The sequence below is a fragment of the Pangasianodon hypophthalmus genome, chromosome 29, assembly GCF_027358585.1.
Source record: "Pangasianodon hypophthalmus isolate fPanHyp1 chromosome 29, fPanHyp1.pri, whole genome shotgun sequence".
In the NCBI taxonomy this organism is placed as follows: domain Eukaryota; kingdom Metazoa; phylum Chordata; class Actinopteri; order Siluriformes; family Pangasiidae; genus Pangasianodon; species Pangasianodon hypophthalmus.
In genome coordinates this window covers 1,619,687-1,645,399 of record NC_069738.1, presented here as the reverse complement: position 1 = coordinate 1,645,399, position 25,713 = coordinate 1,619,687, and the positions used below count along the sequence as shown (strand labels likewise).

Genomic DNA, 25,713 nt, shown 5'->3' with positions numbered 1-25,713 from the left:
AAAGGCTGTCCCAAGAAAGTCCTCTTGACAAATGCAGAGATGGAAAGATAGATCCCATGGTCAGAGCAATGGACTCTACTCCACACGCTTTCAGCAGAAGGACAGTGGTCCTCATCTGAGTCTTTAAAGCCGGTCTGTGTGATGCACCTTTTCCCCTCATCATTCCCTGAACATTATCAACAAAGAAAGAAACCTTTACTAAACATTTACTTAGGTTAAAATAATGTTCGCTGCAAACTGGGCGAAACAAAACTGGCATACGTGTCTATAAAACCAATAGCCAGGAACATGGTGAGGTAGAAGGAAATACACTTTTTGTTAAATAAAAGGAGGAGAAATATTTCAGGGTTTGTTCGCAGCATGCCAGTGTTCCAAGACGGGTTCTGGATCCACTGTGACCCTGTCAAGAATAAAAGTGTATATACTGAACATAAATTAATAAATGACTGTTGCAGCACCACTGACCACCAGTACCACCACTGTGTGCCCTCCAAGTAAGCTTCTGTGTCTTTAAACAACATGAATTACTGTTTACTGCAATGGTGCTGATTACATACTTGTCCTTTTGCCAAAAAAATAAAACTGATCCTGCAGGTCTGACAAGATTCTGAGGAGTGGCTAGGACAATACACCACTTCTCAGAAAGTGTGAGACTAATGCCTCATAAGGACTGCTGAGAAAAAAGGTGAGAGATTTCTCTAAAAACATTTTATATAAGAAGAATGTGTGTATGTATATATGTGTGTATGTATATATGTGTGTATATATGTATGTGTGTGTGTATATATGAGTAGACTTCCACAGTAAAGCTGGTTTTATATTGGACATTTGTTAGATATTCACAGCATGGTTTGGTTAGTTGTGAAAGGATGTGTAAAACATTTTATAAACAATAAAACTTCAAAACCCATACTCGGGAACTCTGTAAGTTCATGCTGAGGTAGAATACTTGGTAGAAAACAGAGACACACACCAAACAGACAACCAAATTGCTGTTTTAAAATTTGTTTTAAATTATTTACTGCATTTCTGACTGCATATCAGCATACCAGTAACTGAAAAATACATATTTATCAATTCCCACTTTTTTTATTGAAAGAGGAAACTGTCATAATACAGGTGTTACTGTCAGATAATATCATGGAGCAAAACTCCTTTCTCAAAAATTTTAAGAAGGTTCTCTATTTATCTAAAGCTCTCTTAAGAACATGTTGCATGTTAAAACAACAACAACAACAATAATAATAATAATAATAATAATAATGTTAGGGGCTGGCCATAGCAGAATGGTTAAAAGAATAAGAGAATTCTTTTAAGAGTAAGAGTAAGATAAAGGAATATCTTACTCTTACTCTTAAAAGAATAAAAAAGGTTGAATGAGTGAGATATATGACTGATATTCTGTGAAAGCAACAAAGGATTCAATTTTCTTGTGTTTGTTTATAAAAAAATGCCACTTCAGATAAGATCTAAAGAAGCAACTCAAAAAGTGAATAATTTTAAAACAGTCTTTGGAGTGTACTGACTATAATGCAGGAATGTAAAATATTTGCCGAACACTCTGTGTGCCTTATTCAGCTCCTCCCTCTTGTCGGAAAATTTATTTTGCACTCACTGAATGCTAGGAGCACAAGCCCTGAAGTCCCAAAAATGTTCTTAGGTCTCTAAATACATGCTATGTATTTAATCCATATAGGGACATTCCACAAATTTCCATTTTATCTTGCGCCATCAGCGAAGAAAAGGTGTGCCCAGAAAGGATGGTTAAAAACAATGCAGTTGTTCTTGTTTTAGTAACACACGCTTACAGTTCAGACAGAATACTTGATGCTTAGCCAAAAAACTAACTAGGCTAGAGAAAACTGGTGGAGGTGAGCAAAACCAACCATTCTCTGTCTGACTGTGAACATAAACAAACATGATAAAACATGTACAGCTTTAACTAGCATGGACAACAAGACAACACATTTTCACAAGCAACCACTTATTCTAAAAAAAAAAAAAAATTCATAGTTAGTCATTTGTATAAATCTACTGATGGCTGTATGGACTCTGAGCTTCATGCACATTTACTGCCAGAAGGAAAAGGAAACAGCTCATGGGGTCATAATATCACCCTGCACTGGAGCAGGTTTTCAGTGGAATTGCTTACTTTAATCATGAACTGAAGAAGAGTATTGTCTTTGAGTTCATGAAAGTTTGAAATACAGTACAAACAAGTGGGTAGAGCAGTATCATGCATGTCTCACTGGACAGAGACAACAGAGATCTGTTGCAATAAAGACCCATAGAATTTTTGTGATGACCGACCTGGTGTCTTTTACTTTCTCTTTCTAACTAAGTGCACTTGTTTTTCAAGTGCACCTTGTTGGCTAGCCTGTCTGGTCCGATCCCACAGAAGAGCTACTGTAGCACAAATTGCTGAAAAAGTTAATGCTGGCTCTGATAGAAAGGTGTCAGAACACAAAGTGCATCACAGCTTGCTGAGTATGGGGCTGCGTAGCCGCAGACCGGTCAGAGTCGCCATGCTGACTCCTGCGCACCACTGAATGCGCCTACAATGGCAATGTGAGCATCAGAACTGGACCATGGAGCAATAGAAGAAAGTGGCCTGGTCTGATAATGGTTTCTTTTACATCATGTGGACGGCCGGGTGCATCGCTTACCTGGGCAAGAGCAATGATGCACATTTGTCCTATGACATGAAATCTTGAACCCATGTTTAAATGCACATTTGTGTAATCCATTTCAGCAGAAGAAATCAGACTCTTCAGGACTCTGCGCATGCTTTACTAATATTCAAGATGGAAACCTCTGATCTGGAAGCAGACAATATGGCCCCATCTTCAAAAAAGAGGTAAAGTACCATGTCATTTTTTTTAGTCTTAACTGTTCATATCTAAAATATTTAGTGAGTGTATGGAAAGAATAAGTTACCATAATAGAAATGATGACAATACATTTAAGCTAGTTATCATTTATGAATAAAATAATGCTTAAAAAAATTTCTTTTTAAATTAACAGTTTGGTAAAATTGTAGAGATGGTATAAATTACTAATGGAATATTTATAATATTGTGCAGTAAAATCCTGGAAAAGAGGTCAGACTCACCAGAACCCAGCTGTGTCTCCATGAAAAGTGATGCATCTATGGATTGTCCACAGGTTTTCAGTGATGGAGCCCCCATATCTGTACACAGGTAACGTCTCCTCACTTAACCCACTGCACAAGCCTGTGCTACCTCTTGGTTTATCCAAAATCACCAACAGTAATAATAGTAAATATAAATTAAAGCTGCAAGCAGCATTTTCAGAGAACAGGCACCCAGACTCAGTGAGCCACACATTCACAGACATGCTATAGTTGTTGCCTAAGCAATCACAGGAACGCAGAGCCATAACTTTAGGGAAAATGATTCTAGAGTGATTTGTAGTTTCACTCATGATGTGTATGTTTTGACCACGGACAGTGGTGGAATCCTCTGACTGTAGAAGGAAAGGTCTAGATGAACAAATGGGCAGCAGCGTAGCATTGCTGCAGCATTGTTTAGACACGTGTCAAGATCATGTGAGCCAAATGTGGTAAATACTGGACAAAATTTGGAGGAGGAGTAGCAAAAATTGCAGATGTAAGCATTTTTAAGCACGTTATTGTTACTTTTGACCAGTAGGCCTCACTTCCTGTTTGGCGGCATTGCCATCAGATTTGTTGGCCCATTATGGACCAATTGTTTGGAATATTCAAAATTCTTTTGATAAATTTTGTGAGGCTTATTCTGAAGATGATGTGTGCCAAATTTGGTGATGATTGGAGAAAATTTGTAGGAGGAGTAGCTAAAAAACTATTTTTAACAAAATCCAAGACAGCGGAAATTGACATCATAGGGTGCATTGAACTCATCTCGACCTAGAGAATCCAACGATCCCTGGCTTTACCAGTTCATGTTTAATAACAATAATTCATTTAACAAGTCAATTAACAATTTCTTTTTTAACAGAAAAATTGTCGAGATGGTATAAATAACTAATGGAATATTTATAATATTGTGCAGTAAAATCCTGGAAAAGAGGTCAGACTCACCAGAACCCAGCTGTGCCTCCATGAAAAGTGATGCATCTATGGATTCTCTGTGGGTTTTCAGAGGTGGAGCCCCCTTATCTGTACACAGGTAACGTCTCCTCACTTAACCCACTTCACAAGCCTGTGCTACCTCTTGGTTTATCCAAAACCAATAACAACCACCATAGTAATAGTAAATATAAATTAAAGCTACAAGCAGCATTTTCAGAGACCAAGGTTAGGGTTACTTTTGACCAGTAGGTGGCACTGGCATGAAATTTGTTGCGTAGTCTCAGATCATGGTCCTGAAGATGCCTACCAAGTTTTGTGTCAGTGAGCAAAGTCTTTGCTGAGATACAGCCTCAATTCCTGTTTGGGGGCTTCGCCATCAGATTTGTTGGCCCATTACAGACCAACTTGTTGGAATATTCAAAATTCTTTTGATAAATTTTATGAGGCTTACTCTGAAGATGATGTGTGCCAAATTTGGTGATGATTGGAGAAAATTTGTAGGAGTGGTGAAAAAACTATTTTTGACAAAATCCAAGACGGCGGAAATTGACATTATAGGGGGCATTGAACTCATCTCGACCCAGGGAATCCAGAGATGCCTGGCTTTAACAGTTCATGTTTAATAACAATATTTCAATTAACAAGTCAATTAACAAATTCTCGTTTTGTAGAGATGGTATAAATAACTAATGGAATATTTATAATATTGTGCAGTAAAATCCTGGAAAAGAGGTCAGACTCACCAGAACCCAGCTGTGCCTCCATGAAAAGTGATGCATCTATGGATTCTCTGTGGGTTTTCAGAGGTGGAGCCCCCGTATCTGTACACAGGTAATGTCTCCTCACTAAACCCACTGCACAAGCCTGTGCTACCTCTTGGTTTATCCAAAACAACCAACAACCATAGTAATAGTAAATATAAATAAAATAGAATGATTACATAATCAAAATTATAGTTTGTCAAATAATAAGGAAGATTTTAGTAAATAGTATATATTTTTGTGTTATTTAGATTCTCTTATCATCCAGGGCAACAGCTAGGATCAGAAACAGGGAGGTTAAAATACAAAGCATGCACCATGGAATAATAACTGCATTAGGTCCTTTAAACAGGTACTCATAAAATTAAAAATGTTGGAGATGTTCAACATTGGAAGGAAGGCCTGGGTAGCTATAAGGAAACACTTACCCTTGCAAGTTCTGTTTATTTTTCCACTCTTAGAAAAAAGTAACAAACACAATCCACAAAACACAGGTTCTGATTCACCACTATGTGCTATATGGCCAAAAGTATGTGACCAACGCATCCATATGCATTTGTTGAGCATCTCGAAGCCCTGGGCAGTAATATGGAGTTGGTTCCACCTTTGCTACTATAACAGCCTCCACTCTTCTGGGAAGGCTTTCCAGATTTCTAGATTTTGGCCCATTCAGCCATGAGAACATTAGTCAGGTCAGGCACTGATGTTGAGTGAGAAGGCCTGGTGCCAGACTCCATTCCAATTATTCTCCTCAGCTGTGGAGGGCTTCCTTGGCCTACCAAGGAAACAACAACAAAAAAAAACCCAAAACAACAAAAACAGTTACTGGCCAACTTGTGGCAATGCCTGAAGTAGTTTTTAATTTACTGCTAATTCAAGTTTTTAAAATTGGCTTCTAAGAAAATGGAAATCCCAGAGATTATAAATAAAAAAATAAAAAATTGCAGGTTGCATTTGGAAATCTGTGATAGTAAAAGTCATGTCAATGCCACAGACGGCATCTCACTACAATTCCCAGAAGCTATCAACACATACAAACATCACCAACCAGGACTACACTTCCCAACACACACTCTCACATGCAAGATTTCTGAATGCACACACCTGGACACCGTTACATCCACACCTAAATAACACACACAAACACACATGTTGTGAAGTATTGCTCAGAGTAATCACTTGATGTTAGAGTGTTTGTATTTTGTGAATGCTGTTTGTCTTGTTTGTGATCTTGTTTCTGGTTTTCTATTTTCTATTTTTTCTATTTTTTTCAATTTTTATTATTTTTTCATCACTTGACTTTTTGCATATTTTCTTTTCATTTTGCCTTTGCCTCATGATTTTGGATTTGTCTGCCTATCTTTTAAATAAAGACCATCATCTGCACATGCATTTGTCTCTGCCATCTGAAAAAACAGTTGTAGTATTTATAGAAAGTTTAGTTAAAGCCAGTAGTTATAAAGGAATGCCAATAGTAAAGATGATATAAATCATGGGTTTTGTGTTGCTGTTGTTGTTCAGTAATATGCTGGCAAAGGCAACAGTACTCAGCCGTGTATCTCTGAAGAGTGATGCATCTATGGCTTCTTCTCCAGACTTTGATGATGGAAACCTCTCATCTGAACAGAGGTAACATCTCCTCGCTGTTACACTACTGTAGAGAGACAAATCAGGTTTTTTTCAATATTCATAGACTACTCAAATTAAACATTAAAAATGTTAAAAATTAATTTTTAAATTAATTTGTCACCTCAAACAGCTCTAAGTTGTATAAATCACTTAGGAATTTTGTTTGCATGTATGTTAACTATATGTATGAGTTTATACAATAAAGTGAGACATAAATAACTCATAAATATTTACATTTTAGACACTGAGGTATTGGAATAGGTTGAGGTATATTAGGTAGTAGATCTCCAGGAGGAAGTGAAGGCTTAGCTATTGGGAATTAATGTTTGTGTGATCAGTAATTAATCAGTAATTATTATAAAAGAACCATAGTTAACTAGTAGTTACTCAGGATAAATATAAGACTCAGTTAATTACTGCAGTTAATTAGTTAATAGTGAACTCCTACTAACATACTGAATAATTAACTAGTAGTTCTTAGTATTTTATAGGAAGAAGATGGGTGTTAATGAAGAACTACTCATTCGTTCCTGCATAGTTATCTATGAGTTGTTGAACGGTGTTAGCTTTATTGTAAAGTGTTACCTCAGTGCTTACTTACTTAAGGACTGCTTTTTCAAATGCATTTGTTTTTATTGTTTCAGTGCTATTTTTGGGTTTGGTGCTCTTACACTCACGTGCACCTCATGCTATCTGGCTCTCGGCACACACTTTGGAGAGCTTTATTTGAAGTGGATAAACAAATTTGTCATGTTTACTCCATCTGCTAATCTCACTGTTGCATATTTTGCAAAAAACTTTTGTTTGTGTCAATTGTGTAAAATCCAGCAGTTCCATAAAACTGCTATTGGATTTTTTTTAGACACCAACTCCTCCTGCTTTTTCAGCCATGTTGCCATGTTGTCAAGCAAAACAAGGAAGAAAAGTCAATTAAGCAACTGCCTACTCATGGTTATTATTGATTTGTTTGTGTGTCTGTCAGAGAGTGAGCTAGACTAGCGAACAAAGTAAAGTCTGGCTCATAAAACTACTTGGGTGAGCATTTTCAGCATAACTGACAAAGTGTGTTCTACTATCATGGTACTTGCAATCTCTCAATTTTAATGATTCATGATTTAAAATCATAATATTGCCCACTCCTATCCTAGGTGTTCTGCAGTGGGTGGGAGATGGAATAGAAAACATTAACAGAAGAAATACAGAGTAATCAAAACCAGCAACAAGACAGTCACATGCTGGTATAAAAAAAACGTCTCTTCTTGTAATTATCCATTGAGTGATTAAATCAGAGAAAACTCGTAGGAGAATAAAGCAATTTCATAGCAAGAAAATAATGATTGACCTGGTATTTATGGAGTCATAAGAAATATGATATTTACACTGTTACATCATAGAAAGTCCAATAAAATGATGTACATTGTACTAAAAGTCTTCCTACATTATCATATGACAGGCAAGACACTGCATCTGCTAGAAGTGAGGTCCAGAAAACCTTCAAGTTAAATCTGTTGAAGAAGTTTGAGTGTTTGAATGGAGTATTGATAAACCAGGGGAACCCAATACTCCTGAATGAGATCTACACAGAGCTCTACATCACAGAGGGAGACAGTGGAGACATCAATAATGAACATGAGGTGAGACAGATGGAGGCAGCATCCAGGAGAAAAACAACAGAAGAAACACCAATCAAGTGCAATGACATCTTTAAGCCCTTACCTGAAGAAGACAACCCCATCAGGACTGTTCTGACAAAGGGCGTCGCTGGCATCGGAAAAACAATCTCTGTGCAGAAGTTCATTCTGGACTGGGCTGAAGGGAAAGCAAATCAGGACGTCAACCTCATATTTCCACTTCCTTTCAGAGAACTGAATTTGATAAAGGACCAAAAACTGAGTCTGATGGAGCTCCTTCATGTCTATTTTAAGGAGACAAAAGAAATGGACATTAATAGTTTAGAAAAAGTTCTGTTTATTTTTGATGGAATGGATGAGTGTCGTTTCCCTCTAGATTTCCAGAACACAGTGAGAGTGTGTGATGTAACTGAATCAGCATCAGTGCATGTGCTGCTGATAAACCTGATCAAAGGGAATCTGCTTCCCTCTGCTCTCATCTGGATCACTTCCCGACCAGCAGCAGCTGATCAAATCCCCTCTGAGTGTGTCGATCGAGTCACAGAGGTACGAGGGTTCACTGACCCACAGAAGGAAGAATATTTCAGCAAGAGGATCAGTGATCAGAACCTGGCCAATAACATCATCACACACCTGAAGTCATTAAGAAGCCTCTACATCATGTGCCACATCCCAGTCTTCTGCTGTATTTCAGCCACTGTTCTAGAGAGAATGTTGGGTGAAGCAGAGAGTGAAGAGATCCCCAAGACTCTGACTCAAATGTACACCCACTTCCTCATCATTCAGACAAACATCATAAGAGGAAAGTACTCAAAGAAGCAGGAGAGTTATGAAGAAATGGTTTTGAAACTGGGACAACTGGCTTTTCAGCAGCTGAAGAAAGGCAACCTGATCTTCTATGAGGAAGACCTGAGAGAGTGTGGCATTGATGTGACAGAAGCAGCAGTGTACTCTGGTGTGTGTACACAGATCTTCAGAGAGGAGTTTGGGCTTCACCAGAGTAAAGTGTACTGCTTTGTTCATCTGAGTGTTCAGGAGCATCTCGCAGCTCTGTATGTGCATCTGACATTCATGATGGAAAAGAGAAATGTTCTAGATCAGAATCCGTCTTCAAAACTGGAAATGAAAGAAATTACAATCTCAGATGTCCACCAGAGTGCTGTAGATCAGGCCTTACAAAGTCAGACTGGACATCTGGATCTTTTCCTTCGCTTTCTTCTGGGTCTCTCGCTGGAGTCCAATCAGAATCTCTTACATCACTTTGTAACACAGACAGGAAGTAGCTCCCAGAGCAAAGAGGAAACAGTTCAGTACATTAAGAAGGAGATCAGTAGAGACCTTCCTACAGAGAAGTCCATCAATCTGTTCCACTGTCTGAATGAACTGGGTGACAATTCTCTAGTGGAGGAAATCCAACACTACCTGAAGTCTGGAAAACAAAGTGAACTCTCTCCTTCACAGTGGTCTGCTCTGGTGTTTGTGTTACTGACATCAGCGCAGGAGCTGGAAGAATTTGACCTGAGTAAATATACAAATACAGACAACATATCAGACTGGGTTCTTGTGAAGGTGATGCCTGTGGTTGCAGAATCCAGAAAAGCAATGTAAGTAAAGCTGAATATAACTGTTATACTGTTACAGTGTTAGAAAGAAAGAAACTGAACGCAGTTTGACAAACAGTTTGTGATGTTTTGACCCTTGAGGTCTTACAGGGTTGGTGTTAATGAGAACAGATAAATGTAGCACAGACAGTGTAATCAGACCAAGTCAGCAAATGACTTAGGGAATAATGATTGCATGAGCAAATGAATATGACTGAATGGGAGGTATTAAATATGTGGAAGCAAAAATTATCACACCTCGAGCGCCACCACGCTTCCTCCGATCCTCTAGCACTGCTCGACTGGTCCCTCCATCTCTCTGGGTACAAGGAAGGCATGCATCGAGACTCTTCTCTGTTCTGGCACCAAGGTGGTGGAATGAACTTCCCCTAGATGTCCGAACAGCTGAGTCACTGGCAGTCTTCAAACGATGGCTAAAGACTTACCTCTTCATAAAATACTTAAATTAGCACTTTCACAAAAAAAAAAAAAAAAACAAACAAACAAAAAAAAAAAAACCTCCCCAACAGAGTTTTGGACTGATGGTATTCCTAGTTTGTGACCTACCGAGCCAATATCAGAATGTATTTTTGATAGACTTCAAAGCACTATTGTAAGTCGCTCTGGATAAGGGCGTCTGCCAAATGCCATAAATGTAAATGGAAGCCATTTGCTTTCATTTGAGGAGAAAACATTTACGTCTCAGTTATGACTTTAGGTTTCTTGAATTTACGTAAACATTATCAGTGTAATACTCATATGTACAATACTTTATTTTCCCTTTGTATTTTGAACAGGTTTTTTTCTTTGAATCTCTCCACATTCCATTCAGGTCCATAAGTATTTGGACAGTGAGACGATTTTGGTAATTTTGCCTTTGTACACCACCATAATGGCTTTGAAATGAAGCAATCAAGATGTGATTGAAGTGTAGACTTTCAGCTTTAATTCAAGGGGTCTAACAAAAACATTCCATTAACTGTTTACAGAGTCCATCTATTTTCACAGGCTCAAAAGTAATTGGACAATTGACTGATAAGCAGTTTCATGGCCAGATGTTGCCTGTTTCCTCCTTATTTCATGACAAATTAAGGAGGTAAAAGGTTTGGAGTTGATTCCAAGTGTTTAGTAGATGTTCATGGGAACTCTCATTATGTGATCCAAAGAGGTGTCAATGCAAATGAAGGAAGCCATCATTAGGCTGAAAAAACAAAACAGACCTATCAGAGAGATAGCAGAAACGTTAAGAGTGGCCAAATCAACAATTTGGTACTTTCTTAAAAAGAAGAAATGCACTGGTGAACTCAGCAACACCAAAAGGCCTGGAAGACCACGGAAGACAACTATAGTGGATGATCGCAGAATTCTTTTCTTGGTGAATAAAAACCCCTTCACAACATCTAGCCAAGTCAAGAAAACTCTGGAGGAGGTCAGCGTATTATTGTCAAGGTCTACATTCAAGAGACGCCTTCATGAATGTAAACACAGGTGGTTTACCTCAAGATGCAAACCACTGGTAAGATTCAAGAACAGGAAAGCCAGATTAGACTAAAAAAAAACCTCTAAAAAGTACCACAAGGTTAACTTGAATGATGGGAAGAGAAGAATATGGCTCATGATCCAAAGCATACCACATCATCTGTCAAACATATTGGAGGCAGTGTTATTGCATGGGCATGTATGTCTGCCGTAGCAGTAGCAGGAGGAATTCTGAAGTGTATAGACCTTTACTTTCTGCTCAGATTCAGTCAAATGCTGCAAAACTGATAGGACACCGCTTCACAGTACAGATGGATAATGACCCAAAACATACCATGAAAGCAACCCAAGAGCTGCTTAAGGCAAAGAAATTAAATGTTCTTAAATGTCCAATGACCTCAACCTAGTTGAGCTGCTTTTCACATACTGAAGACAAAACTGAAGGCAGAAAGACCCACAAACAAGCAGCAACTGAAGGTGGCCGCAGTAAAGACCTGGCAAAGCATCTCAAGGGAGGAAACTCAGCATTAGGTGATTTCAGGCAGTCAGTGAAATCCAAGTATTAAAAAATAATCCTAATATTTATGATTGTTAGTTTGTACAATTTTTACACTGTAAAAATGGCTGTAATTCCTAAATGGTTAATGCAATATTTTTGTTAAAGCCCATGAATTAAAGCTGAAAGTCTACACTTCAATCACATTGTGAGATTACAGAACCTGCCGGTGTTCTTCTGCTAGGACGTCCCCTTGGTTTTGGTGCTGGGCGGTCAGGGTGTGCTTGGTGAAAGTCATGGATCAGCGACGGGTCCAGTATGTCTCTGGCAGCTACCCAAGATCTCTCCTCCAGTCCATAGCCCTCCCAGTCCACCAGGTACTGCATCTGGCCCCCTCTTCGTCTTGAGTCCAGGATCTCGTTGACCATATATGCTACTGCTCCATCAATGTCCAATGGAGGTGGGGGTTCATGACCCGTGGTTCCGGGGCCAGACATCGGGTGGACCGGGTTCAGCAGGGACACATGGGAGGAGGGAGAGATACGCTAATTAGTAGGAAGCTCCAAACAAGTATGTAACTGGGTTAATCTGACGTAATATTTTAAAAGGACCCACATACCTTGGGCTGAGCTTCCTACAGGGTAGCTGCAACTTGAGGTCACGCATGGATAGCCATACCCTTTGTCCTGGCTGGTAGTTTGGGTGAGGACGTCTTCGTCTGTCGGCCTGGATCCGTTGGGCTTGTACTGCCCGCTGCAGCCGAACGTGTGCACTATTCCACACCCGTTCACTCCGCCTGATCCAATCATCCACCACTGGCACTGAAGAAGGTTCTCCCCACCAAGGGAACATTGGAGGTTGATAGCCCAGCATGCATTGGAAAGGAGTGAGGCCAGTTGAGGAATGAGTAAGGGAGTTCTGTGTATATTCAGCCCATGGGAGGAAGTCGCTCCACCTTTGTTGCTCTTGGCTGCAATAAGACCTGAGATATCTGCCTACTTCCTGATTAAGTCTCTCTACCTGTCCGTTTGTTTGTGAATGATATCCCAAAGTTAAGTTTACGTTGATATCTAGTTGCTGGCAAAAGGCATGCCAGACTCTGGAGGTGAACTGGGATCCCCGATCTGTTACAATGTCCTCTGGTAGGCCATACACCCTAAAGACATGGTGAAATAGAGCATTAGCAGTTTCCATAGCCATGGGTAGACCTTTCATGGGAATGATTTGGCATGATTTAGAGAACCGGTCTATGATGACAAGAATTGTGGTAAAACCATTGGAATTAGGTAGACCCATAACAAAGTCAATAGATAGGTGCGACCATGGTCTCTGTGGGATTGGTAATGGCTGGAGCGGGCCAGCTGGCAATTCCTTGGGAGTCTTAGACTGGGCACAAATTTGACAAGATTTGACATAAGCAATAACATCATTTGTTAAAGATGGCCACCAAAATGAGTTACGTACAAGATTAATTGTTCTCTGAATACCTGGGTGTCCTGTGCTCAAGGATGTGTGGACCCACTGGATAGTTCTTTGTCGCAGAGTTTGAGGTACATAGTGTTTAGTTGGTGGATATTCAGGTGGTGCAGGATCAGACTGCTGTGCGCTTTGGATCTCCTCCATGATGTCCCAGGTAATAGGTGCGATGATGACAGAGAGTGGTAATATGGGTTCAGTATGTGATAATGCATGAGGTGGATCATACCTGAGTGAGAGGGCATCTGCTTTGCCATTCTTACTGCCAGGACGGTAGGTGACTGTGAACTGGAACCTAGTAAAAATCAATGACCATCGGGCTTGAGTCTTTTGGCACTCTTAATGTATTCAACGTTCTTGTGATCAGTGATGATTTGGAAAGGATGGATGGCCCCTTCTAGCCAGTGTCGCCATTCTTCTAGGACAGCATTCATAGACAGTCACTCTTTATTCCTGATGTCATCATTTCTTTCAGCTTCATTCAATTTCCTAGAGAAGAGAGCACAGGGGTAAAGTTTGCCTGGATTGCCATGACGCTGGGACAAGACTGCACCGATACCACAGTCAGAGGCATCTACTTCCCCAACAAAAGGGAGGTTAGGGTCTGGATGCTTGAGAATTGGTGCTGTTGTGAAGCTGGTTTTGAGGGAAACAAAAGCTTTTTGTGCCTCATCATTCCATGGTAACTTCGATGGGTTACCTTTGAGTAGAGTTGTGAGGGGAGCTGCAATCGTGCTGTAGTTTCTGATGAATCTTTGATAGAAGTTTGCAAAACCCAAAAATCGTTGGAGCTCTTTGACTGTATTGGGTCTTGGCCACTCTGTAACAGCTTGTATCTTTGTATCTTTGTATCTTGGTGGCTGATGTTGTAACCAAGGAAGGTGGTTTGTGTACTGTGGAACTCACATTTTTCTGCCTTAACATACAGTTGGTGTTGTTGGAGGCGTGAGAGGACTGTCTTAACATGTTGTACATGTTGGGCTTTATCTAGAGAGTATATGAGAATGTCATCTATGTAGGCTATCACACACTGGTTGAGGAGATCACGGAAGATTTCACTGATGAATGACTGGAAGACTGCTGGTGCATTGGCTAGCCCATACAGCATTACCTGATACTCATAGTGCCCCCTAGTGGTGATGAATGCTGTTTTCCATTCGTCCCCTTCTCTGATTCGAACGAGGTTGTAAGCACTTCTCAAGTCTAACTTGGTGTAAATACGTGCCTCCCGAAGTTGTTCAAGAGCTGAAGGAACAAGTGGAAGTGGATATCTGTATTTTATGGTTACTGCATTTAATCCTCTGTAATCTATACATGGTCGGAGGCCTCCGTCCTTCTTCCCCATGAAGACGAAGCCTGCTGCAGCCGGTGAAGTAGAGGGATGAATAAATCCAGATGCTAATGCCTCTTCGACGTAAGTCTCCATGGCTAAGGTTTCTGGTCGTGACAATGGATATACCTTGCTTTTAGGGGGTGTCATATTCGGCAGTAACTCAACTGCGCAGTACAAAGGTCGGTGAGGAGGAAGTTGAGTTGCCTTAGCTTTACTAAAAATTTCAGAGAATTCTGCATACTCATCAGGGATCTTCTTTTCCGTTTGGACGTCTGGGCTTTCAATACTGGTAGTAAAACATTGCAGGGAACTTGTGACATGAAGACAGTGCAAGTAACAGTGACCATTGTGTTAGCTCACCATGTTTCCAGGAAATGGATGGGTCGTGAGTAGCCAGCCATGGATGCGCCAGGATAACTGCATTCTTGGGGGTGTTGGTAATGTAAAGAGAGATGGTTTCAGTGTGAAATAGTCCAATTTGCAAGGTAACTGGTACTGTCTGATGTGTTATTCTGGTGCCAATGGGGGCATTGTCGACAACTGTGATGTTTATGGACGGTATACAAGGGACTGTGGGAATGCAAAGTTCTTGAACCAGGTCGTGGTGTATTAAATTAACTGCAGCTCCAGAAGCCACTAGCACTGTAACAGATTTACAGTTAACATCAGAGGAAATTTCCACTGGTAAAGAAAAACTGTGATGGAGTGAAGATGCAGAGTTTTGCATACTCCTAGATCTTGACTTGTGTATAAACGATTTGCATGGGCTCTGGAGACTCTGAGCTTGTAAGGGCTTGAATGGCAGATGCAGATTGTGAGACTGGGCGAGCTTTAGAACGTGGTGCATTATGAAGTAGATTGTCAATTTTGATAGCCATAGAAATGAATTCAGACAGTGAGGAATCTTCACCCTTGCAGGCAAGTTCAGCTTGCAATTCATGATTAAGCCCCTCTCGAAAAAAACATCATCATAATAACGCAACATCATTCCACCCACTCTGAGCCTCTAGCATAATCAGCTGCTGTTTTTTGGCCCTGGGGTAAATGAAGCAACTGAACGGAAACATTTTTACCTCCTGCCGGGTATTCGAACACCTCATGAATTAGCTGAGCAAAGTAATCAAAAGATGTTTGGAATTGTGGGTCATTCCCCCAAACTGCTGTGGGCCAGGCAAGAGCTTTGCCAGTGAGAAGAGACATCATAAATGCACATTTCTTTGAATCTTGGCTAAATGATTCTGGTTGGTTTGAGAAATATATTTTATATTGATGCAAAAAACCCATGCACTTCTCAGTGGAGCCATCAAACTTATCAGGGAGTGCAAATCTTACCGGTTCAGCATGAGCAGAATGGATGTAACGAGTGAGGTAGTCATTGGTGGCTCGTAAGTTGTTTAACTGTTCTTGGTACCCTTTAAGAAGCTCTCTTTGGTAAGCGAACGTGGCCTGAAGCTGCGAAATATCCGCTGGATTCAAGGCAGGCGAAGTATTCTGTGAAGAACCAGATTTGGAGGCAGTTTCTGAATCCATGTACAGAGAGTTTATTAAACAGAAGTAGCAAATAACTCCAAACAATGAGGCAAAGAGGCATGGTCGTTGAGTTAGGCAAAAGTCCGGTAACATGAGAGGGAGTCCAACCAGGCAAACAAAACAAAGCATTAATCCAAAAGACGAGATCCAGAAGTCAGGCACAAAGATCATGAAACAAGTATCAAACTACAGGCAATGAAAAATGCTCAGTAAGGCAGTGGTAAGCTGGCAATACTTCGCAATGAATACAGGTGAGCTAGGCCCTGAAATACATGTGCCAAACAGGAAGTAGGCATAGAAGAAGAAGTATATCAGTATTCGGGAGAGGGCTCCCTCTGGTGGACATGAATGGATATCAGCCTCAGTTGTTACAAACATCTTGACTGCTTCATTTCAAATCCATTGTGGTGGTGTACAGAGGCAAAATTACCAAAACTGTGTCACTGTCCAAATATTTTCGAACCTGACTGTAATTTTTTTATACTTAAAGTGCAGTTAAGCAGACAAATGGCATATAAAAAATACAAAATACTTTCTTATTATTATGATTTGGTAAAGGTTTTATTCAAGTGGTGGCATCAATTCAGTTAATTTATTATAATGTAATAATATAATTTAATTATATGCTAATTATAAATTTTTAGTTGTGTTGACCTTTTCACAAATTGTAGCCTGTGTTATTTCTTTTATTTTGGTATTTATAAAAATAAGAAGGTACACTAAGTGAAAGCTTTGAGGAGCATTTTGATAATCTGCATTAGTGTTAGTTCATTATGTATTATTTTATTTCCTTCAGTATCAGCTGTGATACAATTAAAGAGAAAAGTTGGACAGCTCTGGACTCAGTGCTCAGATCAGAAACCTCCAAACTGCGAGAACTGCATCTGACTGTGAATACAATGCATCTGTCCCAGAATAATCTAGGAGTCACAGGAGTGAATCGTCTCTCTGCTGTACTGGAGAATCCCCTCTGTAAAGTGGAGACACTGAGGTAAGTGTCTCATCTCTCCGTGAGTCACAACTTATACTGTACTTATAATTAGATACATGTGCATTAAAAATACAGTTAAACAGAGATAAGTTCTATAAAACCTGACTGATTATTATTAAACTAAACCAAAAATAGTTATGCACCTATAGTACTCTTAATGTTAATAACTCTCAACAACAGCAGTAATGTTTTGGTCAGTGCTAATTAAGGGGCCAAGCACCGAAGGTATGAGAACACCTTACTATTATTCTAGGTCTTCATCTTCTTCTTCTGTTCCATTACCTGAGGCTATGCAACAAATTGCGTTTCAGCGCTAACCTATTGGTCAAAAGTAACAATAACATGCTAAAAAATTCTTCCATCTAACTGCCGTTTTTGCTACTCCTCTTGCAAACCTTACCAAATATGGCTCACATCATCTTGAGACCTGTCTAAACAAAAGTTATCAAAGGAACTCTGATATTCAAAATCATTCTCCCGTAACGGACTGGCAAATGTGTGAAACTACAAATCATTCTTGAATCCCTTTGCCTAAAGTTATGGCTCTGCTTTCTGTGATTGCTTATGCAACAATTGTAGCACGTCTGTGGCTCACCGAGTCTGGGTGCTTGGCCCCCGAAAATGCTGCTTGCAGCTTTACTTATACCTTGTAATTGTTCAAGAGAAGGGAGACAGTCCAATGTGAGAACCACTGCAGTGTGTAAGAGACAGTCAGTCATGCTGTTTGGTGATGAGATTGTCAGTGTGTTTCTTCTGTATTCACAGGTTCATGGTCAGTAAACTGTTCTCTGTTAGAAGACAGTTTAATATCATACACAACAGATGAGAAAAACTAAATATAACACCCAGTACTATCATTTTTAAATAAATTGTTAATTAGAATAAACAGTTGATATTAAATCCTCACGTCATTCTGAATAATATAAAATCATTTTGCACACACACATCATCTTTAAAGTAAGTATTAAACTGAGATCTATTATGAAGAGTGTGTCCTTGTGTCTCTGCAGGTTGCAGTGTTGTGATGTCTCAGATGAAGGCTGTGCTGCTCTGGCTTCATCTCTGAGATCAAACCCCTCACACCTGAGAGACCTGGAACTATCTAATAATAATCTTAGAGACTCAGGAGTGAAGCGTCTCTCTGCTATACTGGAGAATCCTCACTGCAAACTGGAGATACTGAGGTAAGATCATCTCTCTGAGAGTCACATGACCTGCTCCTCAGTTTTAGGTGCTTGATGTGTCTGCAACATGTCAGTATTAAACCATGCGCAAGGTCCTAAAATGGTCTTGTATTATTTTACATTTTGTCATAAAGAGTGTCTGAGTAAACCCACTGACTCAAATCCATTCATATAGTAACACAGAGCTAAAGTAGAGAACAGGATCAATAGGTGTGTATGAGAGGAGATCACAGTGCATGCTCACTACTGTATGCTTTAATACACAGATATGATTCATCTAGTGCACACACATACACACTATTTTGTAATAAATTCCTCTTCTAGAACCACTCTTTCACTGATGAACCAAGTTTTAAGACTCACAAAATGTAAAAGTTCATAAACTGAGAGTGAAGTGTGTGTCATTGTGTCTCTGCAGATTGTGTGGTTGTGGAGTCTCAGATGAAGGCTGTGCTGCTGTGGCTTCAGCTCTGATATCAAACCCCTCACACTTGAAAAACCTCAATTTGTCTAGGAATAATCTAGGAGACCTAGGATTGAAGCGTCTCTCTGCTGTACTGAAGAATCCTCACTGTAAACTGGAGACACTGTGGTAAGATCATCAGACTGACGCAGCACTGAAATTGTGGAAATAAAAAAAGGGTATAGAAACTAAAACTTGGAAACTAAAAAAGTTAATGCCATAGGACTGAAAAGGTAAAAAAATAAAAAGAGCAGAAAACAGAACTTACAATAATTGCAATAGTTGCAAGCCACATCAACAATTCTTGTTTATTTTTTTTTCTTTTTAAAGCTGAAATAATTTTTCTTCTGTTACTGAATATTATTTCAATCAATTCCTTCAACATTCTCCCTCTAACTTCTATGAGGGTTGCCAGATCTGTGTTACAGAAGCAGCCCAATGGAGAAGCATTATTAAAACCTCAATAGTTCTTTCACTAAGGTCCTAAAATGATCTCGTATTATTTCACATTTTGTCATAAATAAAGAGTGTCTGAGTAAACCCACTGGCTCAAATCCATTCATATAGTAACACAAAGCTAAAGTAGAGAACAGGATCAATAGGTGTGTATGAAAGGAAATCACAGTGCATGCTCACTACACATGCTTTAATACACAGATATGATTCATATAATGCACACATGCCACACACACACACTCTGATAACAGCTGTAATGCGAATTTATTTATAGGATAACACTCGCTCTTAAGAATATTATCTTTATACTTGGTGCTCTAAGACTCACAAAATGTGATGTTTGTAAAGTGAGAGAGTGAGAGAAAACTAAATATTACTAAATATAACACTCAGGAATTACATTGTTTTAATTACTTTCTTAATTCGAATAAACATGTGATTAAATGCTTGTGTATTGGGGTGTCCAATATTATCCGGAAAGTGCCGGTGTGCTCACAGGTTTTCATTCCAGCCAAGCAGAAGCCACACCGGAGTCTATTGAAACACTGAAAAGACCTACTGATTAAACAGGTGGGATCAGGTGTGGCTCCTGCTTGATTGGAATGAAAACCCACACCCACACCAGCCCTTTGTGGATAAGACTGGACAAGCCTGTTCTAAATAATAAAACCATTATAAAGTTGAGGAAGAGTGTGTCATTGTGTCTCTGCAGGTTGCAGTATTGTGGTATCTCAGATGAAGGCTGTGCTGCTCTGGCTTCATCTCTAACATCAAACCCCTCACACCTGAGAGAACTGAATCTGTCTATGAATAAAATAGGAGACTCAGGAGTGAAGTGTCTGTCTGCTGTTCTGGAGAATCCTCAATGCAAACTGGAGATACTGAGGTAAGAACATCTCTCTGATTCATCTCTCTGATTCAGATTCAGAGTTGGACACCAAGGAAGGAGAAAAGGACTTGTGCAGATTGGCCAGACAGAGGGACGATGCAGGGAAGGATGTGCTGCAGGTTAGGGTGATAAAGGATGCAGTTGGAAATGTGCTGACCAGTGAGGAGAGTGTGTTGAGAAGGTGGATGGAGTACTTTGAGGGGCTGGTGAATAAAGAAAATGAGAGAGAGAGAGAGAGAGAGAGAGAAGGATGGAGATAGTGAATCAGGAAGTGCAGGGGATTAGTAAGGCTGAAGTGAGGACAGCTATGAAGAGGATGAAGGGTGGAAAGGCAGTTGGTCCAGATGACATACCAGTGGAGGCATGGAGATGTTTAGGAGAGATGGCAGTGGAGTTTTAACCAGATTGTTTAACAAAGTCTTGGAAAGTGAGAGGATGCCTGAGGAGTGGAGAAGTGTACCGGTACCAACATAAGGGAGATGTGCAGAGCTGCAGTAACTACAGATACAGGCATAAAGTTGATCAGCCACACCATGAAGTAATGGGAAAGAGTAGTGGGAGCTAGGCTGAGAGGAGAGGTGATAATCTGTGAACAGCAATATGGGTTCATGCCATGAAAGAGCACTACAGATGTGATGTTTGCTTTGAGAATGTTGATGGAGAAGTATAGAGAAGGCCAGAAGGAGTTGCACTGTGTGTTTGTGGATTTACAAAAAGTGTATGACAGGGTGCCGAGAGATGAGCCCTGGTACTGTATGAGGAAGTCTGGAGTGGCAGAGAAGTATGTGAGGCTGGAGCAAGATATGTATGAGGGCAGTGTGACAACTGTGTGGTGTGCGGTAGGAATGACGGACTGGTTCAAAGTGGAGGTGGGATTGCATCAAGGATCAGTTCTTAGCCCTTTCTTGTTTGCAGTGGTGATGGGCAGGTTGACAGATGAGATCATACAGGAGTCCCCATGGACTATGATGTTTGCAGATGACCTTGTGATCTGTAGTGAGGGTAGGGAACAGGTTGAGATGAGCCCTGAGAGAAGGGGAATGAAAGTCAGTAGGAGCAAGATGGAGTATATAAGCATGAATGAGAGGGAGGGTGGCAGAATTGTGAGGTTGCGAAGGTGAAGGTGGATGACGTTAAATACTCGGGGTCAGCTGTCCATAGTAATGGAGAGTGTGGTAGAGGAGTGAAGAAGAGAGTGCAAGCAGGGTGGAGAAGAGTGGCAGGAGTGATTTGTGATAGAAGGGTATCTGCAAGAATGAAAGGGAAAGTTTACAAGATGGTTGTGAGACGAGCTATGTTGTTTGGTTTGGAGGCAGTGGCACTGACAAAAAGACAGGAGATGGAGCTGGAAGTGGGAGAGTTGAACATGCTGCGATTTTTGTTGGGAGTGACCAGGATGGACAGGATTAGCAATGAGTATATTAGAGGGAGAGTGCAGGTAGGAAGGTTTGGAGACAAAGTTAGAGAGGTGAGACTGAGTTGGTTTGGGGATGTGCAGAGGAGGGATGCAGGGTATATCGGGAGAAAAATGCTGAGGATGGAACCGCCAAGCAGGAAGAGAAGAGGAAGAACAAGGAGGAGGTTTATGGATGTGGTGAGGGAGGACATGCAGGTGGTTGGAGTGACAGAGGAAGATGCAGAGGACAGAATGAGATGAAGACAGATGATCTGCTGTGGCGACCCCTAACATGAGCAGCCAAAAGAAAAAGAACCTGTAGAACCAGATGAACCCAGTTTGTAGACCTTTTTACACTCCATCAATTTTATAATTCAGGAATCTCAATTATTGCTGAGAGACACATCATTAAAAGCAGAAGGAAATGAGGATTTCAGATTTCATTAAGGCTTCATTTAACAATAAATTATCAGTGAGTAATCTGATTTAGACATTTATATTAATTCACCTTAAAATGAACGCTTTATACTTGATTTATATGTATTTCTATTTTTAATTAATTTTAATTCATGATTGTGTTTGTAGTTCCTCACATGATTCACAATTGATTCCGATCCTTGATTCTCCAATAACATAAATATATATTGTTACATAAATGCACTACGTAGGCTGTGGGGAAATGAGTTTATTCCCCCTGTATAGTGCACTATAAGTCTAGTAGAGAACAATCTGATATTCTCTCTCTCTCTCTCTCTCTCTCTCTCTCTGATTAAAGTTCATGGTCAGTCTGCTGTTCTCTGTTCAGATTCTGCTAATAGTATAATATCACAAACAACAGATGAGAGAAACTAAATATAACTCAGTATCATTGTTAATTAGAATAAATAGGTGATATTAAATCCTCATATCATTCTGATTAATAAATCATTTTACACACAAATCATCTTGAAAGCAAGTATGAAACCAAGAGGGAAAGGGTCTGGGTTATGATATGCATAAAAAAGAATTTCATATATACACTGAAATGTTTATGTGACAAATAAAGACTTCTATTCTAAAATAGATATCTAGATATAATAAAATAGATATCAGTGAAAATAATTTGTTTTTCTAAACTGAGAGAGTAAAGAGTGTGTCATTGTGTGTCTCTGCAGGGTGTGGGATTGTGGTTTCTCAGATGAAGGCTGTGCTGCTCTGACTTCAGCTCTGAGATCAAACCCCTCACACCTGAGAGAACTGCATCTGTCTCAGAATCAACTAGGAGACTCAGGAGTGAAGCGTCTCTCTGCTGTACTGGAGAATCCTCACTGTAAACTGGAGACACTGAGGTAAGATCATCTCTCTGAGAGTCACATGACCTGCTCCTCAGGAAGACTCATTCTCTACTAGAATAGAGACTAAATAATATACTGAAGCAGAGGTAGTAGGGTCTTGATGCACATGTCTGAAACTACTGTGAAATTTGCTAAAGCTGCTGTGTGATTTGCTAATCACACAAAATGCACCTGGGCCACAAAAACTAAATGCACTGTGTTTGAGCTGTGAGGCTTAAAAGCAGCAATGAAATGGAAATGATCTCAAAAATAGAATTAAAACATTAATGCTACAGGTTTACTGATAAGGTGGGAAAAAAAATAAAAAGGAGCAAAAACTGTAAGTCGCAGCAGTCGCGGTCTCTCTCTCTCTCTCACACACACACACACACACACACACAATTTTGTACTCTACTTCTCTTCTAGAATCGGTCTTTCACTGACCACCAAAAGTTTTATAAAGACATAAAAAATGTAAATGTTCATTGCTACGACCCAGTTAGTGCTGTGTCTGTGTGTTTTCTGTCATTTTTTCTTTTTTATGTGCGGTTGATGTGATTGGGGAGTGGTTTGTGCGACCCTAAGCCTTGTTGCGGTGGCTGATTTAACCGCACTGCTTCCACTAGTCAGGGCTGCTGCTAAGGCAGTTTTGCCATTTCCTCATTTTAGATTTACTTACTGTTTATTTTGTCCTTGTGCATTTACACACTTGCTGGTACAACACTTCATACATTTGCGTAAGACTGACTGATATCATTGTTTACTGACGTTATAATTCTGTTATCAGTTTTTTGTGCTAATAAATGTCTGCTTTGGTTTACCCAGCTGTGTCGCCTTCCCTGTATGTTGCATCTTGAGCTAGAACCAGAACTCAAGAGAGTGAAGATTGTGTCGTTGTGTCTCTGCAGGATGTGTGGTTGTGGTATCTCAGATGAAGGCTGTGCTGCTCTGGCTTCTGCTCTGAGATCAAACCCCTCACACCTGAGAAAACTGGAGCTGAAGGGGAATAAAACTGGAGACTCAGGAAGGAAGCTGCTCTCTGCTCTTCAGAATGATGAACATTACAAACTAGAAGAAGTGGAGTGAGTAATGACTTTATTCTGTAAATTTCTCTTTAGCTTCAGTAAATGTCAGATTGCCACAGTAAGAATTAAAACCAGTTTTAGAAGATTTAGCTACATTTTATTGAATCAGAAAATTTCTGACAATTGGCTTTAATGCTGTTTCTCATTCAGTAAAGTGAGTTGATTTGAAATATGTGTGAAGGCAGAAGACAGGGAGTCAGACAGAGTCTACAAAATGTCACGGTTTAGTGCATGAGAGTGATTGTAAATGAACATCTCATCATCTTGTGACACCCTGCTCTCTCTGGCTTCCTGCTGCTGCTTTTGTCTGAACAAGATGATGCTTTTTAAAAGATTAATTTTTTTTCTTTTATATTCAGGTGGAGATGAACATCTGTGTGGGACTGATGAAGACTCTGGTGTTCCTGGATTTCCATGTTGGAGAATAGAGAACATGTTTACAGACACATCAGTCATTTAGTTCTAACACATTAAATAGACTCAGAAGTGAGAAGTGTGTGTTCATCTTGCACGGTGAATCAGACTGCACACAATTCTACACTGAGACTGTACAGGATGCAGACATTAGGACTGAACTCAGAACAGCTGGAATGGAGACTCAGTGTTGATCAGAACACCTCAGTGTGTGTGATCCTGAAGTTACTGAGTGTCACAATCAACCCCTGGAGACACAGAGACCCTCCTGCACATTCAACACCTCATTCACTCCGAATGTTTATCTGATAATCATCTGTCTTTTAAAGAGACTGAGGCGCAGAGAATATACAGTGTTTTCTGAATGTGAATGCTTTCTGATTCTTTCTATATTTGAATTGAATAAACAAAAAATAAGAGTTGTTTTTGCTTACATCATTTCAATTTTGAGTAAGGAAGAATCAATTTCAACCCCAAAAGTTGATTATTTTCCTATCAGAGCACATCCCTAAGTGTTTTATCCTACTTCCATGACAACAATGGCCAATTATTAAAAATTTTAATTGATTAAGATATTGATGTCTTTATACTTACATTTAAGTTTTTTTAAAGTAACATTCACAAATCAAGTTTGTTCCTGGGATCACTATAAACAGCTATAATTGCAGCAGCTATAAACAGTTTCTCACCAGACTTTCCATTTTTTCTCACTTGAAGCCCTTTAAGCCAGCCCTTCATGTCTTGAGTAAGTTATTCTGTTGTTTTTGTCTGTCATCTCTGTAACCCTTTCGTGAAATCTTTTCCCCTTTTTTGTTGAGGACCTATTTCTGCTGTTTTATCTTTTTTTGAAGAGAACTTTTGCATCGTGGATTTAAATCACGGATTTTTGTATTTATTGACTGAACTTTGTATATAAACTTTGTTTCTTGTTTTTTTTTTTTGCCTTGTTCTATTTGCTTTTAATGTCTTTTAATGTCGAGTTTGTCTCTGCACTTGGGTTCATCCCCTCTCCTGTGGCTCACTGAGAGCCTCTGACCTGAGTTTGAGGCTGTGCCCTGACAGTGTGAGTCTATAAAAACAGCGGACACTCTCGCAGCTCTTCTTGAAGTGGTCCGTTCTTCCTTGTTCAATTCCCAAAGGAGTATAAAGCAGCAGGTAAAATGGTGGCTGCTTTTTTGGGATCCATCCTGACGTAAATCAGTGAGCGACATTAAAGAAACACTTGTCTGAAGCGTGCCCTGCACGTGATGCCTACTGAGGTTTCCTTTTCAGTTAAACTGCTCCTATTTTCTAATTCTGAGGAACAGAATATTTGAATAAATGTGTATATAAACAATAAAGGCTTACAGCAAGCAGGAAAATCAGGCCAAAGCGCATTTTATGTGGCTTTGATGTGAATCACAAACTGATCTGATCCGCAAGTTTCAGTTGAAAATATTTGGTTGCATATCTCTTGCTTGCAATAACTGCATCAAGCAGGTGACCCACTGACATCACCAAACTGTTATATTCTT

At 39.8% G+C, this 25,713-nt stretch overlaps 1 protein-coding gene across 2 annotated transcripts; it reads left to right on the top strand.

Moving 5' to 3' along the window:
- Window positions 1-600: 600 nt before the first annotated feature.
- On the top strand, window positions 601-24,618 carry LOC117596460 (NACHT, LRR and PYD domains-containing protein 12-like). Of its 2 annotated transcripts, XM_053231255.1 has the most exons (14): window positions 601-685; window positions 2,753-2,857; window positions 3,084-3,200; window positions 4,053-4,169; window positions 4,787-4,903; window positions 6,355-6,462; window positions 7,916-9,697; window positions 16,805-16,999; window positions 18,010-18,183; window positions 18,602-18,775; window positions 19,815-19,988; window positions 22,542-22,715; window positions 23,609-23,782; window positions 24,145-24,618. In XM_053231255.1, exons 2-14 carry the CDS (start codon window positions 2,805-2,807, stop codon window positions 24,152-24,154), a joined length of 3,369 nt encoding a protein of 1,122 aa, XP_053087230.1. In that variant the 5' UTR covers window positions 601-685; window positions 2,753-2,804; the 3' UTR covers window positions 24,155-24,618. The 2 variants fall into 2 exon arrangements, with proteins under 2 accessions (XP_053087230.1, XP_053087231.1); XM_053231256.1 differs by lacking the exons at window positions 4,787-4,903; window positions 6,355-6,462.
- Window positions 24,619-25,713: the final 1,095 nt, after the last annotated feature.

Coding starts and splice junctions, on each gene's coding strand:
- LOC117596460 (XM_053231255.1), top strand. CDS start 2,805: ATGGAAACCTCTGATCTGGAAGCAGACAATATGGCCCCATCTTCAAAA. Junction 18,184..18,601: donor TGCAAACTGGAGATACTGAG/GTAAGATCATCT, acceptor GTGTCTCTGCAG/ATTGTGTGGTTGTGGAGTCT. Junction 18,776..19,814: donor TGTAAACTGGAGACACTGTG/GTAAGATCATCA, acceptor GTGTCTCTGCAG/GTTGCAGTATTGTGGTATCT.